The sequence below is a fragment of the Orcinus orca genome, chromosome 21, assembly GCF_937001465.1.
Source record: "Orcinus orca chromosome 21, mOrcOrc1.1, whole genome shotgun sequence".
NCBI classification, from domain to species: Eukaryota; Metazoa; Chordata; class Mammalia; order Artiodactyla; family Delphinidae; genus Orcinus; species Orcinus orca.
The window spans coordinates 23,629,515-23,648,975 of NC_064579.1; the positions used below are offsets into that span (position 1 = coordinate 23,629,515).

Sequence of the window (19,461 nt, forward strand, 5' to 3'; positions counted from 1 at the left end):
ATAGACTTGTTAGGTGAAGGGACGCTGGCACAGTCTGGTAGGTAGGCCCCTCCTTCTGGGTCACTGCTCCTGAGGCTGCGCCCGCCCCATGGCAACTCCCCCCTCACCTCCAAGCTCCCTCCCAGGGGCTCTCCCCTCACTCCCGGGGCTCCACAGCGCCCAGCCACACCCTGTCTTTGCGGAGCATCTTCCTGCCCCTCAGCTGCTTTCTCCTCCTCCACTGGTGAAGTTTCTAGAGGCCCGTGAACATGCTCCTCTTTACATGCAGAAAGCTAAGTGCGCTCTCAGAGATATTTGCTGGACGGAATTGACCTGAACCACTTGGGGGGCCCCTGCGTTTCTCTGCGGATGGCTGTCACTTTGCTTCCTCTCAATCCAGCCAGTGGAACTCCTTCACAAGGAGCTATGTGGACGTTGGCCAATTAGTCTAGACTTCATACTCCTCTAAGCCCCGTGGGGTGCCGGCGGGGCTCTCGCCCTGGCAATGTCGACCACAACTCCACTTGCACTTGTCTTTGGCCCAACAATTCCAATGATAGTAATTTACTCGCAAACACACCACCCCACAAATTTAAAAAATAAACCCAAACCACCCACGCATACAGCTACTCATTTATTTATTTATTTATTACTCATTTATTTTTAACGGCAAAATATCGGAAAGAACCGAACGCTCATCCATGGACGATACCTAAAACTAGGAAAAGAAGGGGGCGGTTCTTACATTGAGGATATGCAAGCAACACTGCTGACCTCTGTCCATAATCACTTTCCCATTATTTTAAAAGCATGTAGTCAAAGAACACTATTGTAATAAGCACATGAGGAATAATTTACAAAATTATTTTTCTAAAACATGAATACCTACTATATTTTACACATTTTACAAAAAGAAAAATACTAAGATCAAATACTTATGTCCTGCTCACCATACCCCAGGTACTGTTTTGAATGTTTGACCATGTCAATTCAATTTTCATAAAGATCCTGTGAGGTAAGCCCCGCTGCCGGCTCCATTTTACTTGCGGGGAAAGTGAGACACAGAGAGGTTCAGGCCTTAGTTAATGCCCACGCCTCTCGGTCCTGCTCCGACCCGGCCGAGAGCTCGCACTGGCCAGAACCGGGGGCCCTGCTCCTACCCTGCCCTCCGGAACCCCACATTCTTGTCTCCTAACTGGGAAAACCCCGCTAAATCGTTTATAAATACAAAGTACTTGGGCCTTAAAACTCAGTATACAAGATAATGAGGTGCACAGGGGGATTGGGGGCAAATCGAAGCTGCATTCCCGAAATACAGGTTGAGTTGGAAAGCTGAGCAGGCTGGGGTGAGCGGATTGGAGTGTCTGTCTGCAGTCGGCCCGGCAGTCACGACCTAGGTGACCTACGCCTTCTCTGCTCTCTCAGCACCTGGGGCTTCTCAGCGCCCGGACGACGCCCCCGCCTCCCCCACCAGCCCCACGGGCCGCACCCACTGCGCACGCGCGGGCAGCGGCACGGGGGGCCGGGAGCGCCGCCCACTGCGCACGCGCGCGCCGCCGACTTAGGGATCAGGGTAGCAACACGGCCGCGCGGAGTCGCGCTGGCCAATCAGCGCGGCTGGGGGCGGGGCTTCCCCGCGGCGCTCCCGGGTAGGCGGTGGGCCATTTCCGGCAATAAATCCCGACGGGCCGCCGTCAGGTGCCGGCTGGGGGTTGTCAGTGCGCCAGGTGGGGCCCGGACTGTCGGCGCGCCAGGTAAGGACTAGGACGCCGCGCGCGCTAGGTGGGGACTATGGGCGTCCGCGCATCAGGTGGGCACGGAGGCAGTCTGCCCGCCACACGGCGCGGCCCACCCGTCCTCAACCCCACGCCCACCCTCCGCGTCCCGCAGCCCAGCTCCCCTCCCGCCGCCGCCTAAACCCGCTCCCACCGGGTCGGCCCCCTCCTCCCCCGGCCCGGGGCCTCCCGGACCACCCTTCCCCGGCCCGGCGTCTCCGGCGTCTGCCCTCCGGCCTCGTCCTCCCCAGCCCCTCCCGCGCGGGCACCTGCCCGGGCCTGCCCTAGTCCTCCCGGCGTCCGTCCTCTGCCCCCGTTCTGCTCCGGCTCCGGCCCCTCTTCGGTTGCCTTTCTTATTTTTCTTGAGCGGACGCGTTTCAATTTTGCGTCCTTCTCTTCGCGGTAAGTAAGCTCCGTTTGGACCCTTCTCCCAGCCCTGGCCCTGCTCGGACTCATCTTGAAGGAGTGTGGGGAATCGTGCCTTTTCCTGCGGAGCCCTCCTTTCTTACCTCTTCCAAATCCTTACCTCCAGCCTTAATCACAGAAGACACGTTTTACCTTATTCTTTCGTGTTCCACTTTCCCCTCTTACGGGAAGGTTTTCCATTTCCGTGAGGCATCTGTGATTATCTCTCAGGCCTTCTTGCAGTAAACCCCATTTCTGATTCTCAGCCCTCGGTTTACCATTTCTTGATGGTCTTTCTGGATCAGATTCTTCCACATTTATAAGCCTTATTCATGTTTGACCCTCAATTATTTGGAAATCTTGTAAGGAAGAGAAAGCAATAGAAAAAGCCAAATGCTTATCAAATTGAGGATCAGTCATTCTTATCTCAGAACAATGCAAGTTATTTTCTCAAAATTTATGATGAAATTTCCAGTATAAGAAATACTGGAAGAGAAACTCCTTTGCCAGCTTTTTTCTCTGAATATGAAAGTGCCTTTTATTTTCACTGTAACTTGTTTGTTTCTTATCTGTTTGTAATGTGTATAGCCATAGCTCTTGCTCTACAGGTATAGGCTTTATTGTTCTGAAAATCAGTTTAGTAACTGAGGAGAGTAAGTACTGTTATACATGTAACCTTTTCAGATTTTTTAGAGCTGTTTCCTGTCATGTTTTCCTTGTCTTAGTGTTTTTATATTTAGATCAATCATTACTTTAGATCATATCTGATGATGTATGACATATAAGCTAAAAAATGTAAGAAAAAAACCCCTGCAGTTTTATGACATCTGTTTCTAATAGGGTGTTCAGGAATTGCTGTTTTAAAAATATAGTGGTAGAGCATGGATTGTGAATTGAGATTCCATGACTGTAAATCCCAGCTCCACCAAACTTTTTGCCTCAGTTTCTTCATCTATAAAATAGAGATTTAAAACTTTTAAATGCGGATTGCAACATTTCCTACCTTATACGGTAGTGTGAGGACTCAATGAGATAATAGAGGTAAACTGTCTAGGGTGATGCCTAACCCATACTGAGATCTAGAAAATATTTGCTGCTGTTATCATTAGTTAACGGAAAGTGTGCTTGTTGAAGGAAAGACATTTCTTGTCTTGTGCAGGAGTTTCCACTGGCAAATGAACTTCATGAAGCCCTGTTCTCCTGCAGTGCTTCACCCCCATGTCCTGCCATATAAAATAGAGATTGAGGGAAGATCTACAGCAGATGGCCCCATACGCTCTCTGACATTAGTTGGCATGAAATGTGCACAAAATTGCAGATTGTACCAGCTATTTTACAAGAGTAGCCGCTTTTGAGTAGTTGCTCTTACACATTTAATAATTTTCAGGAGTAATTTCTAGTTCTTATTTTTGTATTTGGAAATTATCAAAACAAAGGTGATTTTAATTAAATTTATAACAGGATAGCAATTCGGATCTTTTAGCAGAACAGATAAATACATTTCCATAAAAAATGATGGGTTGTCATCATTCCAAAAGTTTAACAGTATTTTTCAATTTGCAGACTTGTTAGATGCTTCAGACTGGGACTATTTTTGAAAATTTGAGACCCAAGCCTTTCGCATTGCAACTCGTGTGTTTTTTCTTTCTGTTTTTTTTTCTTTTCCCTGATGGCTTTTTTGTTATTGTTTGTAATATCTGTGCTTCCAGAATCTCTGCTTTAGTTCATGAACTAAAGCATAAAGATTACATATAAGTACTATATAAGGTTATATATTATAATAACCTATGATGGGAAAGAATATGAAAAAAAGTACATAATTGAATTACTTTGCTGTACACCTGAAGCTCACACAACATTGTAAATCAACTATACTTCAATTTAAAAAAAAAGTTATATGCAAGTGTAAAGCATAAGTATAAAGATTATACACCTATATGGAATGGAATACACACATTTATTTTGAAACAAATCTTTTCCTCTGTGTTGAAAATAAAACTCTTGGAAATGTACTATTTTTATTTCCATGGTCCATTTAACTGCTTTTCACTCCTTCCAACCCATGGAAAAATAAACACTTAGCAGCTGAAAAATTCAGGCTAACTATGTTTGTTTCTCACAGAGTTGTTAAAGTCAATATGAATGATCTGCAGGGTTTTGGTAGTTGTAAGGGAATCAATTATCTTACAGGAAACCCCTAGCTGACTCTTAACTTTACTGCAGAAACTTAGTGTAAATGTTATAGGGATTGCTTGTGAGGCCTGAATATAAGTGCATTAAGTGGTGAGTGGGCATGGTGTCTAAATAGGCAAGTACAGTGTGTGTCATCAAGTCTTAAAATATCTTGTTATCTGAGGTGTTGGTAAGAAGTTTCTGTTAAGTAGTTGTTCTTTCTGCCTCTGTTCTCCCCTTCAGTCTGTCCTTCACACCCTGGCAAATTATTGTGAAAATAGCACTGCTCACATTGCTGGATTGCTCAAACACTTTAAATTATTTAGAGAATAAAGTCCAAACAATTTTGATATTCTGCGTTCTCCTAGTCCCCTTTCCAATCTGTTCTCTATTTCAGCCAGCCTATTCCGCTTATTCTCAAACATGTCACATGTATTCCTGTCTTCATTTTTTTCACCCACCTATGCTGTGATTGGTATTTTTTTCCTTTCTTCATTCACTTAAGATCTAACCATGCTTTAAGGCCAAGCTCATGTCCTAGTTTCTCTTCAGAGGTTTCCCAGGTGGTTTGCTTTTACTCTGAGTTTCTTTTAGTTATTCTCTCTTTACCACTTAGTACTCATTTAGTACTCATATTACAAGATTGCATGTATGCACATTTATATACATATGTATATATTTAATGAGAAACCAATTTTATTAATTTAAATATATGAAGCCTTCTAAATTCTACAAGAAAGGAAAAAAACTAAATAAATTTGTAAAATCTGTGAGCATACAGATCACAAAAGAAAAAAGGAAACATACTGGGGACAATTCTTCAACTGCATCAGGAATCAAATAATATAGGTTAACAATGTCACCATTTCCGCCTTTCAGATCAGCAAGTCGTGTTCTATAAAAATTGTCACGTGGGTAATACATTTTCATCTAATAAAAGAAATATTAAAAATAAAAATGCCTCAAATAAAAAATAATGTAAAATCACTTGAAATTCAAACATGCAGAGATATTCACTGTTTACATTTTGCTATATCTGCTTTCAGATTTTTTTCTGTACACACATGTATAAATTTGTGCCTGCATGTAGAAATACACAGAAGTATCACATATATTTTCCTAAAACTTGCTTTGCTTTCACTTAATATACTGTGAATATCTTTTCATGTTAACATATATTTGCACAATTATTGTTAATAGCCATTTACAATCCCAGTGTAATAACAAATATATATAACAAAACCTCTTTTAGATATTTTATAGTTGTTACAGTTTGTTCCTGTTACAGAGAATTCTTCAAGGGACAGTTTTCTACGTAACATCCCCCCTGCCCCGGTTTTATTGAGATATAACTGACATATAGCACTATGTAAGTTTAAGGTGTACAACTTGATGATTTGACTTGCATACATCATGAAATGATTACCACAGTAGGTTTAGTGAACATCTATCATCTCCTATAGATACAACATTAAAGAAAAAGAAAAAATATTTTTCCTCATGATGAGAACTCTTAAGATTTACTGTTTTAATAACTTTCAAGTATAATGTGCCGCAGTGTTAATTATCGTGTTGTACATTACATCCTTAGTGCTTATTTATTTTATGACTGTTGGTTTGTACATTTTGACTGCACATATGCATATATTTTAATATATTTTAAATATACTTACATATATTGTGTGTGGAGGGGGTTTTCATTTGTTTTTTTAGTTCCTCAAGGGTTTACTGGTATACCCTTAGGGAAGGCACACATAAGATAATGACACATTTAGTCTGTGTTTATATGTTTGTCATTGAAGTAATACTGTATTTGACCTATTAGCAATATTCTGCACAGTTGCCACTTGATTTTTTTTAAACGCAGTTTAAATATGATATTGAGAGATACTTTGGCAATTGTCAGAGGTGGTCCTCAAAGACATTCTTCTCTTGTTTGTGTTTTATGAGACTAAATTTGTCGTTTAAGCATCATCTACTACATCATGGTACTTGCCTTCTTTCGTAAAAGTATTCTCTGGCTTCTGTCTGAAGCTTCATGAAAAAGTATCAGACACCTGCTATTGGAGACAACCTTAAATAATCTGGATGGACTAGACATGGGTGGTGGCTTTTGCATTTTAGGGTGATCAGTAGTTGTGAAACAAGAGTGGGAGATGAGGCTTATCAAAATAGTTTTGAAATTTAAGGAATTATTTTTAATTATCTTCTAAAGAAAGAATTTCAGTTAAACAATATATGACTGAAAAAGATGTGTTCTGATTATTACTTAGTTTAGCAAGGTTTTGAGATCCTCTTGGTACAAAGGAAAATTACTTCATACGTTTCATGTTGAGCACTTGTAGTTGACACAGGAATATTGTTGAAGAGTTATAATTTCCCTCTGAAATTTTTTTGTCTCTTCTAAGCCAGTATAAATGCCTATTTAATGGCCTATTTTTTGTTAGTTACATTAAATATATTTGGGAGATGGTATTTGAACACTTTCATCTCTTGTGTACTCTATGATATGATGTGATATGATACTTCCACATTAGTGAAATATCCCAAATCTACGTCGTCGGACATGAGATTAATATAACACATTACTCTATGGAAACTTTTTGTTGAGTCATCAACTGCCTTTTTGTAGCTAAACACGATGTATACTTTTAAATTCTTACCGTACTGGCTTCTTTATAACACTGTCCTCTCTGTTGATCATTTCTTTCTTAAACCCATTCTTCTCTTGCCTTCCCACTTCCCCTACGTCCGTGGCTCTTCCTGTTCGGTGTCCTTTCTCGCGGCTCGTCTTCACCTGCTTGTCCCTTCAATGTCAGTGACCCTTGAAGCTGGCCCCTTGGCTTTCTTCTGTCCCCACACCGTCTGGTCTCTGTCTGTACAGTCTAGATGCTGGCGGTTTTCCTGCCTTGCTCTCCAGCCTTACCCTCCCCTCTGAGCCATTAATTCAGTGATTGTTGAGCTACCCTTGTGCGCCGGGCATCGTTCCAAGTGTTGGGATACAGAGTTGAACAAGACATCGCGTTTTCTTGAGGAAGGCAGACTGTAGCCATGTAAGTAATTTCAGACAGCATTTATTACTAGGAAGGCACTAGGCGCTGGCAGAGACCGAGTAGCCCTGAGGTCTTTGTGAAGCTCAGGTCTGGTTGAACTGTCTCCCTGCGGAGTGGAGCTTCCTTTCTCGGCCGCTTGGTGTCCTCAGAGTGCAGTCCCGCTCCTTTGACTTTGTTTGCCCCCAGTGGCCTCTCCATTCTCACTTCCAGCCACTCCCCACTCCCCGCTTACATGGTCAGCCTCAGGCAGACTGGACTGTGTACAGGGCTGAGCATCAGTGTTTCATGTTCTGTTGCTTCTAATTTCTGGCATGAGTTTTCTGTTCGGTGTCATATTCCTTTTCTTCCTCACTCCCTGACTGCTTGTTCTTCAGGCATGAGCTGAGATGTCACCTCTGGGAAACCTTTCATGACACGTGCAGGGTTGGGCTAATAAATCCACCAGTCCCCATCCATCTTATTTTAGTACAACTGAAGTCCTGTGTTACCTTCAGTGTTTCACCTCAGTGTCTAGCTGGCATGTAAGGCACGTGCAGACATTTAAATATTAAGCATTGTATTCATTAAAGTTAACGAATAAATGTTCTAAATGAAAAGAAACTTACATCAATTACACATACATTTTTAACCTAAATTATAGGAGAGCTATGCCATTTTTGGGCCAGGACTGGAGATCTCCTGGATGGAGCTGGATTAAAACAGAAGACGGCTGGAAAAGATGTGAACCCTGGAGTGAGGGACTTGAAGGAGAGAATGACCGGTGTGGCGCCAGCCACGGCACGTGAGTCGCAGCTCAGCAGAGCCACACCGTCCCCGCCTGACTCTTACGGCTTCACCTGTTGGAGCCCATGACTTACTGCTTGGCTGGGAGTCCCCCCCCGCACCTGCACAAGGCTGGTGTAAGGAAACAAGTTACTAGCCACAGTCTGAGCCTGGTAGATCGCCTAGTGCCCACGCACAGATGCTGCCGTCTTCTTTTTCATTTGAGACGTTTAACCCTTACAGTAGTCCGAGAGATAGGTATTATTCTTATTAACCTCCCATTACAGCTGAGGAACCTGAAGGAATTAAAAGATGTAATTTTGGCGGCCTGTGTCAGAGGCCCATGGTGACAGTGGCTTGCGCGAGACAGGAGTATAGTCTTCTCTGTCAGAGGCCTGAGTTGGTGAGGTGGCCTTTAGCTCTGCCATCCCCAGAGGGTAGCCTCGTCGGCGGGGTTCAGGGTGGAGTTCTGCCCCCACCTCCGCGTTGCGCTTGGCAAGGTAGAGGAGGAGGGTACCTGTGCCAAACCTCACCGGCTGGAGTGGGAGCTGCAGGGCAGGCTGGGGGTTGTGGTCTTTCTCCAGATGAAAGTAGAGATTGCATGGATGCAGAAGCAGGCCCGTGTGGCTGTGGTGTGCTCACCCGCGATCCCCGTCACAAGTGTATTTGAGCATTTGGAGGATTGGGGAGGTCTGCAGACCTCTTCCTCCAAAGTGTCACGGGTCTAGTCATCCATTTTACTGCATGTGTTTATCTCACATTTGCGTAACTATCAATTGTGTATTTCGAACTGACAGGTCATCTGTTTTCTGTTAGGAATTTGGTACCTTTAGACTGGAGATTGGGGTTTGCGGTATTTAAAGCAGAAATTAATTTTATATTTAAGATTATAGGAAGGATAACACACAGTGTTCGTTGAATTTATATTGTGGCATTTCTCTGCCATTCTGAATTCTAAAATGTCAGTTTAAAAAAAGCTGTAATGCATGAAATAGAATGTTACTGCTACTTCTACACTAAGGAATTTGCATGTGTTTTTTTCCTCATGTATTCTTTATTTCCCTTCATTCCAAACATGTTGTGAATATCGAAGAATACTTTTTTCTCGTATATTCATAGAATTAGAGAAATACAATCAAGACCTGTTTTCTTTGCATGATAAACTCCATGTTCTCCTGTCTCCCTTCCCCCCTTCCCCACAGACACTCCCACTCACCCACTCCTATTCACACTTATTTGAAAATCCTTTGAAATATAAGTGGTGCTGGCAGAGGCCTCTCTGTGTGGGTGTCCTCACAGGGACAGAGGCTGTGTCACAGCAGCCGTGGACTCTCCACCACAGGTGGAGTGAAGACACCTTGCTCCCATCCAGGTGCCTCGCAAGTCTGGGTGCCTTCTCTTTATACAAATGGTATATGTAATTACCAACCTTACATAAACTTTACAAACAGGATGGGACCGTGGGCAACTCACTCCCTGTCAGGGAACGTGATGGGACCGTTGTAAATGAATTGTTCTCAGACCCTTGCAGTTGGACTTTTAGTTTTCATCTTTATTAAGTTCATCCTGAATCTTTATCAGCTTCATCCAGAACACACAAAGATGTGTGGATCAGAGATGTTTTTATTAATTACCTTCTGTGAACGGAGAGAGTGTTGGTCTTCCCAGCCCAGTGCTTACTCCAGACCCTTCACAGTGAGGGACCAGGAGAAGGTGACTTTGCTTTGCTTGTCCACAGAAAGGATGTGGCTGTCCCCTCCTCTCCATAGGGGGCTCCTTGGAAACAGAAGGAGCCTGAGTCCTGCCTGTGCTCCTTTGGTGTGTAGATAAATCCCTCCGTGAGCCAGAGCTGAGATGCCTCTGGTTTTGTGATTACACATGCTGTTGTATGTGCTCAGTCTATACCGTATGTCAGGCATTTACTGTGTATTCCCAGTGCTGGGATCCAGCAGTAAACAGAAAGAGGCAAAACCCATGCCTGGAGGAGCTTGCATTCTAGTGGGACAGTCAGACAAAGGACAAAAGGAGCTCCGTGTGGTCTGTTCCATGTCTTAAGTGCTGTGAAGGAAAAAACCTGGGGTGGGAGGGAAGACCGTTGGGGTGGGGGTGGTACATGGAAGTGTCGCGGGGGGGCCTCTCTGAGAAGGGTCAGCTGAATGACACCTTGGGCACCGAGAGGGCGGCCCAGGTGGGGAAGGGAGAGCAGAGACCCCGAGGCAGGTGTCATGAACTCGGGAGCAGCGGGGACAGCAAGGTGGGTGGGATGAGGGGCAGCAGGGGACCAGATGCCAGCGTGGCCATGGCCGGTCATGAAGGGCCAGATGGGTTTTCTCAGAGCTAGACGGGTCAGTGGTTTGGAGCAGAGAGAGGGGGCTTTTGTTCAGGTTTGTGTTTTAACAGGCTCCTTCTGGCTTTTTTGTTGGAAATGGGCTGCAGAGACATGAGGCAGAGCAGATAGACTCATTCCTAAGAGCCTGTGTAATGACCCAAGTGAGAAATGACTGTGGCTCAGAGAGGATGGAGGTGGCGGGTGATGAGAAGTACTCAGATTCAGATGTTTTGCAAGTGGAGCTGGTAGGTTGCTGAGAGGTGGAGTGGGTGGGCAGTGAGGGGGGCGTCGGCAAAGGCAGGCAGGTGTTCAGCCTGCGCAGCTGGGAGGGTGGCCGTTCGTCTGATGACAGTGGAGTCTGACCGTGTACCTTCCTGTGCACGCGCGAGATCCTCAGGGCTCGTGCCTGGAAGTGGAGCTGCTGGGTCACGGGCAGGCCCACCTTCCATTTTCCAATGAGGTGGTATCTATTTCTGCTCCTGCTGTCAGTGCATGTTCATCTGACTACACTGCTCATCCCTTTTTCCCATTTTTTATTTCTTGGAAGTAAATCTGGGCAGAGAAGAATAAGCTCAACGTCATTAGTCAGCAGGGAAGTGCAGGCAATCTGGGAAGACACACGTCGCGGTGTGCCTGAGATCACAGTGCAATGAGGGGTCAGCAGCAGACCAGCTAGAAACGTACCGGAAGTTCCAGGGGAGTGAGACAGCCAACGTGGCCTAGACAGAAGTGTGGAGAAAGTGTTCACCTTCCAGATAAGGTGCCATGACACACCTACCACAGCGGCTACAGTTAACAAACAACAGAACGTTACAGGTGCTGGTGAGGGCAGTGCCGAGTGCTGGCAAGAAGGTCCTCTCGTAAGCTTGATGGGCGTGTAGAATGGCACAGCCACTTTGCTGACTAGTGTGGTACTTTCTTATTAAGTTAAACATATAGCTGCCGTATGACCCAGCATCTCAGTCCTAGGTATTTACCCAAGGAAAATGGAAGTTTATGTTTACACAGTACCTGTATGTGAACGTTAATAGCAGCTTTTTTCCAGTAATTGCCAAAGCTTGGACATCACCCATGCTCTTCAGCTCTCCAGGGGAGGGCCACTCAGGAGCGAAAGGAACGAACCGTTGATTGACACAACGTGATGAATCTTAGTTTCATCTTGCTTAGTGAGAAAAGCTAAACCCAAGAGGCTTCATATTGTGTGATTCCATTTATATGGCCTTCTGGAAAAAGAGGTGAGACCAGTGGATGCGAGGGGTCTAGAGGTAGGGGAAGGAGTTGATTACACAGATGGCAGGAGGCTTTTTGGGAAGTGGTAGAGCTGCCCTGTATGGAAGGCACCAGTCCCTTTACGACTCTGCATTCGTCAAAACCCATAGAGTTGTGCAGCACGGAAAGCAAGTTTTGCTCTGTGTAAACCTTAAAAAAAAAAAAACCAACCAAGATGTGTGTGACGGGGAGCTGCTCACCCAAATGATGTAAACTGTGACAGATGGATGTGATTGTGTTACAGACGCACCCCATAACCACACTGAGGTGGGTGTGGAAGAAAGGAGCTGACCTGGGAACTTGGGAAAACCATGTTGACAGGATACTGTCAGGCTATAGACAGACACTCTAGGTGGTAAATGTGCTTCTCATGCCCCAGGGTGTGGGTTAGCAATTCTGAAACTACTTTATCATGTATACTAGGGTTAAGCAGAGTGAGTAAATAAATGCAGATAATGACAGCCAGATCTCTCACTTTGGAGAAGGAAGTCACAAAATCATGCTAGACTGTACCTTGTGGTGCTGGATTGGTGGTGGTGGTGTCAGTGTTACTTAAGCGGTTGTTGCTCTTGTGGGTGGGTGGGTGGGTAGATAGGGATCAGTGTGTAGGTGAATTAATATAACATGTTCCCCAGTTCTGTCTTCTGGGAGGCCAAGAGCGGTGGTGCCCCAGTAGCAATGAGCAGACTGAACACCAGGATCTTTGTTTTGAAGGGTTCCTGGGGAAGTGGTTGATTCCAGAGCTGGGGTACGGAAATATAAGCTGAGCCTAGAGCATCTTGTGGTGTCCAAAAGTAAGGAAATACTTAAAAAAAAAGGGGGGGTTGCGGATGGGAATATGTCAGATGTCAAAAGGGCAGAGGCCAACCTGAAAGCAGTCCAGTGGCCAAAGCTGGAGCCGTCTGGAGAAGATAAATACCCCTGAGTTTATGGGGATATAACACATGAATAAGTGGGGAAGAAGGGACAGCTCTTCCTGACAGAATAATTCCAGTTAGTGAATGTGGAAGGAATAGGGAAGTAGAGTGTCACCATTAGGACACCACAGTAATGATGGCTGCAGGCAGAGTCCACTGATAGATGCTGAGATTAGTGGGTGAGATGTTAAGGAAGAACAATATTTGCAAAGCATCCTCCAAAATATCTATGAATTCACAAAGGGAAAACAGTAGCTGTACAGTTGAGAACCCTGGCAGATCCCACCTTAACCGAGTGATCCAGGTGACATGACCAGGAGCAAGACACAGGGGCAGCGTGTACCCTGATCGCATAGGTCCGGATGGGGTCCTGGAACAGCGAAGGGCACCAGCGGGAGGCTGGCGAGACACAGGTCTGTGGGCGAGTCAGCGGTACTGTGCCAGCATCCACTCCTGGCTTTGGTTGCCGTCCTGCATTCATGTGAGATGGTGGGGAAGCTGGGGGAGGGGACTTTGTACTATTGCTGCAACTCTTCTTGAAGTCTAAACCGATCTTTGAAAGTTGCTTTGAAAAGTCACCATTGAGAACATCAACAGGCAAGCCAGTGACCGGGAGAAAGTATCGTGTTTTGTCAGCTGTCACTAAGCTGTTTTCTGGGCTCCGTTCTACCTGCTCACACCTCCCTGTGACGCTGCAGCCGGTGGGCCCTGCTAGGCCCTGCCTGGGGAGGGTGCCACGGGGCCTGTGGGGTGGGACTGGGGCAGCTGCTGCCGGGGCCTTTCTGTACCTGTTCCCCCAGGTCGGCAGCACTGGACTGTCCCTCCCAGCTTTTCTGACATTTGCAGACCTGGCTTATCGTGTCCCTTCAACACCAGATGCTGGTGCCCCCCCCCCCCCCCCGCAGGTGGATCCCAGGCCCTCGAGGCTTCTCATCTGAGCTCAGACTCCAGCACCAGCCAACAGTGCTTCCTCCTGCTGCTTCCAGCCTGTGCCCTTCGCTCTCCCAGTGCAGTGTGGTGACAGCTGTTTGCAGTTGCTACCTCTGGAATGCTTCAGTGTTCTTTTCGGCTTTTAGGTTACCTAGTTAACAATGTTTTGTATATATTTGTACATTTTCATTTTAAGTTTCTCAGTTAAAATAATTGATGTGGCTTCTGTGTCCTGATTGAATTCAGCTGTTACACTGACAGCTTTTCTTCCAGGATTTTGGCAACTTAGTAAAGAGATAAGCAACTCAATTAGCAACTGGGAGAATGACTTGGACAAACATGCAAATGGCCAGTAAGATAAAAGTTCAAATCTTTAGTTATCAAGGAAACTAAATTAAAACCCCAGTGATGTGCACCTTCTTCTTGGTTTTGTTGTAAACCTAAAACTGCTCTAAAAAATAAAGGCTTTTAAAAAAGCCACAGTGAGGTAGAACTATCCACCCACCAGAATAGCTGAAATTAAAAAGGCTGACAATAAATGGTGATGCAGATGTGGAGCAAACGGAACTCCCCTTTTCAGCTTTTCACCACTGAGCATGATGATAGCTGTGGGCTTATCATATATGGCCTTTATTATGGTAAGGTATGTTCCCTCTATACCCTCTTTATTGAGAGTTTTATTGTAAATGGATGTTGAATTTTGACAAATGCTTTTTTTGCTTCTATTGAGCGAGCATATGATTTTTTTTTACTTCATTTTGTTAATGTGGTGTCTTACATTGTTTAATTTGCAGATGTTGAACCGTCCTTGCATCCCTAGAATAAATCTCACTTGGTTATGGTATAGGACCCTTTTAATGTATTGTTGAATTCAGTTTGCTAGTGTTTTGTTGAGGATTTTTGCATCTGTGTTCATCATTGATATTGGCCTGTAATTTTCTTGTGGTTTGCTTGTGTGGTTTTGGTATCAGGGTAATGCTGGCCTCACAAAATGACTTTGGGAAGTGTTCCCTCCTCTTTGATTTTTTTGGAAGACTTTGAAAAGGATTGGTATTAATTATTCTTTAAATGTTTGTTAGAATTCACTAGTGAAGCTCTCTGGTCCTGGACTTTTGTTTGTTGGGAGGTTTTTGGTTACTGAGTCAATCTCCTTACTCTTAATCAGTCTGTTCAGATTTTCTCTTTCCTCATTATTTAGTCTTGGTAGGTTGTGAGTTTCTGGGAACTTAACCATTTCTTCAGGGTTGTCCAATGTGTTGGCATATAATTGTTCATAGTAGTCTCTTAAGATCCTTTATTTCAGTGGTGTGAGCTGTGATGTCTCCTCTTTCATTTCTGACTCTGAGTCCTCTCTCTTTTCTCCTTGGTGAGTCTTGCTAAATGTTTGTCAATTTTGTTTATCTTTTCAGAGAACCAGCTCTTAGTTTCATTGATCTTTTCCATTGTCTTCCTACTATTTTTTCCATTGTGGTGTTTTTTGTTTTTTGTTTTTTTTTTTGCGGTACCTGGGCCTCTCACTGTTGTGGCCTCTCCTGTTGCAAAGCACAGGCTCCAGACGCGCAGGCTCAGCGGCCATGGCTCACGGGCCCAGCCGCTCTGTGGCATGTGGGATCTTCCTGGACCGGGGCACGAACCCGTGTCCCCTGCATCGGCAGGCGGACTCTCAACCACTGTGCCACTAGGGAAGCCCTTTTCCATTGTTTTTAGGCTTTGTTCTTCTTTTCTAGTTCCTTGAAATATAAAGTTACATTATTTAAGATTTCTCTTGTTTCTTGGTGTAGGCATTTATCACTATGAACTTTCCTCTGAGAATTGCTTTTGCTGTATACCCTAAGTTTTGGTATGTTGTATTTCCATTTTCATTTGTCTCAAGGTATTTTTTTGATTTCTCCTTTGAATTCTTCTTTGGCCCATTGGTTGTTCATTAACATGTGTTTAATCTACACATATTTGTGCATTTTCCAGTGTTTGTCTTGTAATTGCTTTCTTGTTTCATATCATCAGGGTCAGAAATGTGCTTGATATGATTTCAGTCTTTTTTAAATTTACTGAGACTTGTTTTGTGGCCTTATAATATGATCCATCCTGGAGGATGTTTCCTGTGCTCTTGAGAAGAATGTGTATTCTCTTGTTTTTGGATGGAATGTTCTATATATGTCTGTTAAGTCCATGTGGTCTAATATGTCATTTAAGTCACCTCCTATTGTTGTATTGCTGTCTATTTCTCCTTTTAGGTCTGTTAATATTTGCTTTATTTATTTAGGTGCTCCTCTGTTTACAAATGTTATATCCTCTTGTTGGGTTGATCTGCTTATCATTATATAATGACCTCCTTTGTCTCTTATTAGAGTCTTTGTCTTAAAGTCTATTTTGTCTATTTCTGATGTAAGTTTAGCTACCCCAGTTTTCTTTTGGTTTTCATTTACCTGGACTATCTTTTTCCACTCCTTCACTTTCAGTCTTAGTGTGTCCTTGCATCTGAAGTGAGTGTCTTGTAGGCAGCATATATATTGGTCTTGTTTTTTTAATCCGTGCAGCCACTCTGTGTCTTTCAATTGGAGAATTTAGTCCATTTACATTTAATGTAAATATTGATTGGTATGTACTTATTGCCATTTTGTTAATTTCTGGCTGTTTTGTAATTCCTTTGTTCCTTTCTTCTTTCTTGTTTACTTCCTTTGTGGTTTGATGACTTTCTTTAGTGGTATGCTTAGTTCCCTGTGTCTTTATCTTTTGTGTATCTACTATAGATTTTTGCTTCGTGGTTACCACAAGCCTTACATAAAACAACTTGTAATAGTCTGTTTTAAGTTGATAACATCTTATGTTTTGAATGCATTCTAAAGCTACATTTTTACTCTCCCTCCACGTTTTATATTTTTGGTGTTGATTTACATCTTTCTATGTTGTGTATCCATTAACAAATTATTGTAGTCATAGTTATTTTTACTACTAATATTTTTGTTTTTAACCAGCATACTGTCTTTATGAGTGATTAACCCACTGCCTTTATATTAGATTATTCTTAATTTTACTATATTTTTACCTTTACAAGTGAGATTTGTACTTTCATGTTTCCCTCTTTGTATTTAGCACCCTTTCATTTCAGCTTAAAGGCATCCCTTTAATATTTCTTGTAGGGCTGTTCTAGTCATGATGAACTCCTTTAACTTTTGCTTCTCTGGAAAATTCTTGATTTCTTCTCAATTCTGAAGGACAGTTTACTGAGTAGAGTATTCTTGGTTGGTAGTTTTTTTTTTTTTTTTTCAGCACTTTGACTATATTGTTCCACTCCCTTCTGGCCTACAGAGTTGCTACTGAAAAATCTCCTGATATTCTTATGGAGATTCCCTTGTATGTAAGGAATTGTTTTTCTCTTGCTGCTTTTAAGACTCTTCTCTTGTTTTTAACTTTTGACACTTTAATTATAATGTATCTTGGTGTGGCTTTCTTTGGGTTCATCTTATATGGAACTCTCTGAGCTTCCTGGATCTGAATGTGTGTTTCTTTCTCCAGGTTAGGGAAGTTTTCAGCCATAATTTCTTCAAGTAAGTTTTCTGCCTCTTTCTCTCTTCTCCTCTGGGACCCCTGTAATGTGAATGTTGGTCTGCTTGATGTTGTCCCAGAATGCCTTAAGGTATCTTCATTCCTTTTTCTTTTGGCTGCTCTGATTGGGTGAGTTCCACTCCCTGTCTTTGAGTCACTGATATTTTCTTCTGCTTCATTTAGTCTGCTTTGAAACCCCTCTGTTGTATTTTTTAGTTCAGTTATTGTATTCTTCTGCTTTGTGACATCTATTAGGTACTCTTATATTTTCTATCTCTTTGTTGAAATTCTTATTTTGTTCATCATTTATCCTTCTCCAGAGCTCAGTGAGCATCTTCATGACCATTATTTTGAACCCTTTATCAGGTAAATTACTTATTTCCATTTTATTAAGGTTTTTTTCCCTGAGGTTTTATCTCGTTCTTTCATTTGGAACATAGTCCTCTGTTCCTTCATTTTCCTTGAGTCCCTGTGTTGGTTTCTGTGCATTAGATAAAACAGCCACCTCCTCCAGTCTTGAAGGAGTGGCCTGGTGTAGGAGATGAACCTTACTGTTCAACCCTGCCCCAGCTCTTGGCTGTCTCTCAAACCTCTGTGATTGTCCAATCAGCCTACTTTATTTTTAGTCTCTCTCAGTAGTTGAGGGTGTGCCAAGACCTGTCAGTGTCACAAAGGGGAGTATATCAGTTGTTACCTAGATTCAAGCTGGATTGGAAGCCAGACCCTGAGGCAGCAGCTTTTGAAGTATGCACATATACCTCTCAGGGGAAGACTGGGAGGTGGGCTTTTCTGTCGGTTTCCTCTGAGTTGAGCCCTGGGGTAGCCAGTTAAGAATGGTTTCCTTCTCTGCTATTGTCCTGTTGAACCCATGAACACAGCGCCACTGGCCACCAGAGCCAGGCTATCAAGGGTTGGGTTCTCTGGGCAGTAGCCATGACAGTCCGCGTACCAGATGTGTGCATTGTTCCTCACTCAGAGATGCTGATGACCCACAGTGGGGCAGGGAGAGAGTATGAATGTGCCGCCTGCCAGGCTCCTGTCTCTAGAGAGGGTTGCAGTCAGCCCCCAGATGAGTATTTCATTAGCACCCTGCCCCTCCGGCCATAGCTGAAGGTAAACTGACAGGCCTCTTTCACAGGGAGGCTGGTGCATTTTGGGCTGAGGTCTCTGTACTGTGTTCTGGAGGCAGCTGGTGGCGAGCTCTCAGTGGATGTCTGGGGGCTTGTCTCTCAGGTGCAGGTCTTAAAAGTTGGGGTGCTGATGTGGGTTCACGTCCCTCACTCCTCAGAGAGAAGCTCCAGGCTGGGAGTTCCCTCCCGACTCTGGGCAGCCCCTTGGGGCTGAGGTTTGTGGTGAGATGTGTCAGGGCCTCTCCTACCCACTTAAATGTGTTGTTTTCTTGTTCAGCTGATGTGTAGGGGTGCTCTGCTGGTTTGGGGGTTTTCCCCAGGGAAAATTGTTCCATATGTAGCTGTCAATTCCGTGTGTCTGCGAGGAGGTGAGTGTGGGGTCCTCCTTTGTCACCATCTTGAACTGGACCAGAGGCAGTTTTCATGAGGCTTTATAATTTGTTTTAATATCAGGTAGGACTAGACTTCTCCCACTGCTGTTCTTGTTCTGAATTGTCTCCTAATTCTTCCTCGCTTTCTTCTTAAATGAACTTTGTATTTAACTAGCTCTAAGGGAAAAATCTGATATTTTTTTATTGGTTAAATTTATATTTTTAAAAAACTTGTTTCATTTCTTCCCATTTATTTACAAAGAGTTTTACAAAATAGCCTTTTACAATTTTTAAAATTTCTTGTCTGTGTTTGTAATTTTCTTCTTGTCATTAATTTTATATAGTGTACTTTCTCTGTTTTGTCTGATAAGATATCTAGTGGTTTATCTTGCTGGTTTGTTTTGTCCAGTGAACCAGCTTTGGGGCTTATTTTTCAGTTCTATTCTTTTACTATTTATTAATACCTGTTTTATCTTTTTTTTTTTTAATTTATTTGGCTGCGCTGGGTCTTAGTTGTAGCATACAGGATCTTTTAGTTACAGCACACAGGATCTTTTAGTTACGGCACACAGGATCTTTCAGTTATGGCACACAGGATCTTTCAGTTACGGCACACAGGATCTTTTAGTTACGGCATGTGGGATCTAGTTCCCTGAGCAGAGATTGAACCCGGGCCCCCTGCACTGGGAGCGTGGAGCCTTAGACACTGGACCACCAGGGAAGGCCCCACCTGTTTTTATCTTTAACAATTCTGTCTTTTTGTTCACTTACTCTTTTTCTAGCTTTCAAGTTGTATGTTTATATTATTTACTTTTTTATCGAT

The 19,461-nt window shown here is 43.6% G+C and overlaps 1 protein-coding gene across 9 annotated transcripts in view; it reads left to right on the forward strand.

The window, feature by feature from the left end:
* Nucleotides 1-1,589: 1,589 nt before the first annotated feature.
* FBXO25 (F-box protein 25) overlaps nt 1,590-19,461 on the forward strand; it is a 63,133-nt gene continuing 45,261 nt past the window's right edge. For 3 of the 9 annotated variants that reach the window (XR_004478050.2, XR_004478052.2, XM_033409286.2), the window contains exon 1: nt 8,025-8,165. Coding sequence is in view for 7 of the 9 variants with exons in the window: in XM_033409286.2 (XP_033265177.1) it covers nt 8,032-8,165 (134 nt within the window). In the remaining 2 variants the exon portion in view is untranslated. Of the gene's footprint in view, nt 1,734-7,162; nt 7,385-8,024; nt 8,166-19,461 lie in introns of those variants that run through there. The other 6 variants (XM_049704312.1, XM_033409285.2, XM_033409284.2 and 3 more) reach the window with 5 other exon arrangements.